A 5,167-nucleotide genomic window follows, 5' to 3' on the forward strand; every position below is an offset into this window, starting at 1 on the left:
ATCGAGATATAAGATTAATTACGTTATGTTGTATGATTGATTCCATTCTAACTTTGGGAAAATTCGTTTCTGTTAGACTCTAAAACGTCAATTCTATATGCTACATGTTCTCCTATTTTCATGATATAAACGATGCTAAATCATTGTTAAATGTGATTTTGATTTCTTGCAGGTAAACATGATGTTTCAATATATACATATCAAATCAGCAGTTATGATAATATTTGCTTCAAACGTGGTCATATTTTCGCAGACGAATGAATCTTTCACATTTGGAAGGAAAACCGATCTGAACACTTTGATTCATCAGTTTCTGTTAATGTGTGGATATGACTATATTTGTCATATTTCAAATTTCCCAATGTTGACTTTCCCAGCCCCGGACGAATCATACAACATCACGGGGGTGTGTCCCACTTGTCATTGTGATAACGAATGCATGTCACGTGGTGACTGTTGCCCGGATGTATACTTTGCTTTGCCACCGATGACCTGTGTTAACACCACGCTTTTAAATGCAACTTATTCGTCTAAAATTAGAAAACTTACACCCAAACCACCATCTTATGAAATCGTCAGTTCATGCCCAAACGGAACCGGAAGTAGAGACCGAAACAGATGTGAAAAAACATATTCAATTAAAGAACTGCTTATTCGACCGCCGGTTGCCTCGACAAAGTTCCCAGTTAGTTATAAAAACAAATATTGTGCAAAATGTAATGGTGAAAATAACACATCTAACTGGATCCTCGATATTGACTGTCTCAAGTTCGCCGATTTTAATTTTCTATCGACATATCAGGAAATCATTGATCAAGCTCGTAATAGAAAATGTCGAATGAGGTATACCCCGATGCAGCACCCAGTTCGCCCGTGTGAACTTAAAATACAACCTAAAGATAAAAAGATTACCCGTTCTTGTAACGTTTTCGGATCTTGGAAAGCATTCAATCAGGCAATCAAATTAGCATGCGAGTCGACATATCAATTACAATTCCGCCAATACAAAAATGTGTTTTGTTACATGTGTAATCCACCTACACATATATCTGATGACGTCATCGGCCGATGCAATACGACCGGGATGTGGTATCCTTATGACGCGGGTTTAGAACGCGCGTGTTTGTACCATTCAGCTTCACAAAATACACGTCCATTCAAAAACATATTTTGTTATCTATGTAACAGGATAGCCAACGACAATGAAATGTTCTATGACGTCACTACCGCCATTAAAGAAAAAATGTCTATCATTGCTAGAAAACGAACTCGCTTTTATTCGTATATCATAAAGACAGGCAAGATTCGGACGAATCACCTACGCTACATCTATACTGTTCTCAACATGCAGGGGTTACCTATCGACATTAATATTGATATGCATGTTGATAGACCTGAAAAGAGTTTAATCGTAAGAAAGAATGACAGGCATCTCAATGTCACAAACTTGATCTACAAAATGTTTGCAGTCCGCCCCTTTGACCAGTTTTGTGATAACGCCTTAGTCCCGTTACAATACGTATTGGTAGTGTTTAAGAAATGCTCCTGTCAGCCATCCTCCTGTCTGTTTCGTCCCGGGAGGATATGCTGTCTTGACGCCTCGTTGACTTATCCAGCATCATGTATCGATACGTTTGCAGTAAGATCAAACCAACGACAACATAATACTAAAAATGTATTCGTTACGGATGGTTGTTGGAATGACGCGGGACATCCAGTCATCCGGAACCGATGCACATCCAATAATCCGACGGATGCAAGTTCATTCCTACCACTGGTTGAACGAATACAGAATACGCATTACAAGAGTTTTGACTGTTACCTGTGTAACAGAAATATTACCCAGATAAATCCGACGAATAGAATAGAAAAAATTGCAAAACGAAAAAACTACTTTTTATCTGACGTTAACATCATGTGTGAATCTGTTTTAGATTTTAGCCATCTTGTGTCGTTCATGGATGTAATAAACCTCTCAAAACATATAAATTGTGATGTTCAGTTTCGCATGAACAGAGGAACTCAACGATTCAATCCTAACTTCCCACTGGTTAAATGTATCAAACACACACGGCTCGTTAGTAGATGTAACGTCACTGGAAACTGGCCTGTGTTTGACCCAGATGTCGCGTGGGCGTGTGAGATAGCCCCCGGCAACACCTTAGCAGGATATAAAAGATTCAAAAATTTCTACTGTTACCTGTGTAATCCGGAACATGTGGTTACTGACGTCATTTCAACCTGTAACGAAACTGGACAATGGCAGCATTACAATATGAACTACGAGAAAGCGTGTCATCTCTTCCCGAGAATATACAGCTATCCGCAATATAAAAACATATTTTGTGAAATCTGTAATTCAGCGGGAATTCCAGAAATACTTCCAGATCCACAAGGTCATAGGTCGGATCTGTCACCACGATCCAGAACTGATCCTTCGTTCTCGTTCCAACTGACTTTCCGGTCTATATTTTCTGTCGCGGAGTACGATGACTCTCAACCTGAAGTGAATGGTGAGAGATGTCGGAAACATCAAATATACGATTATCGCAAGGTAGGAAGACAATAATATCACATCAAATGATCAGTGACGTGTAGAGGACAAATCCCTTCCTAATATGTTTTGTGATAACAGTGGACATATCCATTCCTAATATGTTCACTCCTTTTCTACAAACCTTAACTAAAATAATGTTTTTCATAGTTCTCATATGAAAAATTGTGTTTACTTTAATTATAGATATTTATGAATAATTTATTTTTGACAACTGAGAATATTTATTTATCACCAATGTAAATGACCAATTAAGTGCAATTATGTCAAATTTCGTCGATGACGGTGGTAAACAAGATCATTATTAATGTACTTACAATCTTTTACTTGCAGGACCAATGTCGTAACATATCATGTTTTCCCGGAAAAGTTCTTAACGATAGCAGTTGCATCCCTTTATTGACGATAACGAACAATTTACGGTACACATTATCCATCGAATTCAATGGTCATCTCCAAGGAAACAACACAAACGCTCTAGATTTCCTTAAGTCTGTGGAAATTGGTATCAAACAGCATATTTCTAAAATGTTCGGGGTAAGAGAATTTAAATTTGATAATTTTCTTCTTTTATCTAATTTTCCGTGCGAATCGAACTCGGCATATATCAACACAGAAAACATCAAACTGTTTCTGTATACAACGCTTCATATTGAGGGATACGTACCACGTTTTCGGACGGAAAATTCTTTGTTGGAAAACACATCTGATCTATGGAATGTGACTATTAAGAGAATCAAAGTTTTAGAACTTGCTGCCAAGACAAGTCTTACAGCTGTGATGACACCTTCGATTATCCAGAAAGCCTCATTCAAAGAAACATGTTACATTCAAAGATTTTCAGATCATAGTTTTGTTCCATGGCAGACATTTAGGTCGGTCTATGTATCAAAAGTTCTTTTATGTCAACAAATTGAACTGGAAAGTGACGAGTATGACATCAACATGATTAAAATGGAGCTAACGATTCACAGCATCGGAAAGACTCTTCCGTTTGACAAATTCCAAAGATCTTCCCACGGAAGAGTCCGTGTTTGTGTGGAAGATGTAGAAGCCATTTCGGACCCAGTGTTTGAAGATGTAGACTCTGCCCTTGCCATCCTAACTCTAGTCTGTAATATCGCTTCCCTGATATGTCTCTTTCTCACATTCATTGTCTATCTTGTAAATCCAACCCTCCAGTCCATACCAGGCATCAATAACATGTGTCTGGTGTTTGCCCTGTTCTTCACACAATTATCGTTCCAGTTTGGATTAACAGTATCTCTAGATTCAACATTTTGTGAAGTCATTGGTATAATTTTGCACGTGTTGTGGTTGTCAATGTTTGGGTGTGTGAATATTTGTTCGTTTCATATGTTCCGGGTTTTCAGTGGAATAGGTAGTTATCACGCTCTACATAACAAAGTGAAGACGTTAAGAAAATATGTTATGTACTCATTCGGACTTCCGGTTGTCATCGTCTTTGTTAATACTGTATTTACACTTGGCTTCAACAAAGGGCAGACAACTGGGTACGGAGTTGACAAATGTTTCATATCAAGTAAAATATCATTTATTGTAACGTTTTTGCTTCCAGTAATCTTAGTTTGTTTGTCGAACATAATTTTCTTTTCAATCACGGCCTATAAGATACGTAATACTCCTCGCGTAGACAGTAACCAGGAAAATCACCGCCATTTTGGAATCTATGTCAAATTGTTTATTATAACAGGTGTCTCTTGGTTAGCAACGGTAATTGAAGCATTTTTTCCTCTGTCGGTAGTTTCGTATCTAACTACAATTTTGAATGGCAGTCAGGGTGTGTTGATTTTTCTTGGATTTATTGTCAATAAAAGGGTTTACGTACTGTTGAAAGAAGGTTATGAAAACGCGAGTCGGAGACTTAGCAGAACCATCTCCCCACCAGCTACTCAGACAAGCAGCGTTGCTCTTAGTTCTTCGTCAGAAAGCCGCTGAAATGTAAAGAAACAATATTGTTTAGTTACAACGGATAAGAAAAATACATATGAGAAGTGATTTCTTCTCAGAATAATATTCTTAATAGTTTATCCAATAACAGCAGTATCATTTTCAATGATATTTATTTTTTTGCTAATTATATTTATTCGTTACATCCTCCATACTTGTTTTATAACATCTGTTGTATTAAAACTACTGTTAGTCGCCTAGAAGGGCGAAGAAGTTGTATGATACAGTTTAATTCATTGTTTACCTAGGTTGTGTATAATTCTAAATTTGTATTGGAATTCATCATTCATCTGTGTGTCTTTTGTACAATCTTTGTTAATGTGAATACTTTATAGTCGAACAAAAATGATAAAATTAGAGCGAAAACACAAAACATAGATATTATAATTACAAATTGTTGGCATGGTATTTGATGAAAAATGAGCCAATGTTTAAATATGTAAATGTGGCTTACTTCACGAGGCACCTAAGGCTAGTTATTAATGACTGTGATACGTCACGGTGAGCTGGAGAACGTTTGCTATTAATCACTAGTAAAGACTTATGCATATTTTATTTGCTGGAAATTCTAGCAATTCATTTTCAATAAGTATGTGCGTCATTAGGCCCTTGTAACAATCGATACGATGGAATAAACAAGGC

General features: G+C 37.0%; 1 protein-coding gene across 1 annotated transcript; it reads left to right on the top strand.

Moving 5' to 3' along the window:
• The first annotated feature begins 214 nt into the window (after positions 1 to 214).
• LOC132554334 (uncharacterized) lies at positions 215 to 4,513 on the top strand. The gene is made up of 2 exons (XM_060218640.1): positions 215 to 2,554; positions 2,888 to 4,513. Exons 1-2 carry the CDS (start codon positions 215 to 217, stop codon positions 4,511 to 4,513), a joined length of 3,966 nt encoding a protein of 1,321 aa, XP_060074623.1.
• The last annotated feature ends 654 nt before the right edge of the window (positions 4,514 to 5,167 follow it).

This window comes from Ylistrum balloti, unplaced genomic scaffold (assembly GCF_031769215.1).
Source record: "Ylistrum balloti isolate Yb309-2 unplaced genomic scaffold, AGI_CSIRO_Ybal_v1 Utg370392, whole genome shotgun sequence".
Taxonomy (NCBI): Eukaryota; Metazoa; Mollusca; class Bivalvia; order Pectinida; family Pectinidae; genus Ylistrum; species Ylistrum balloti.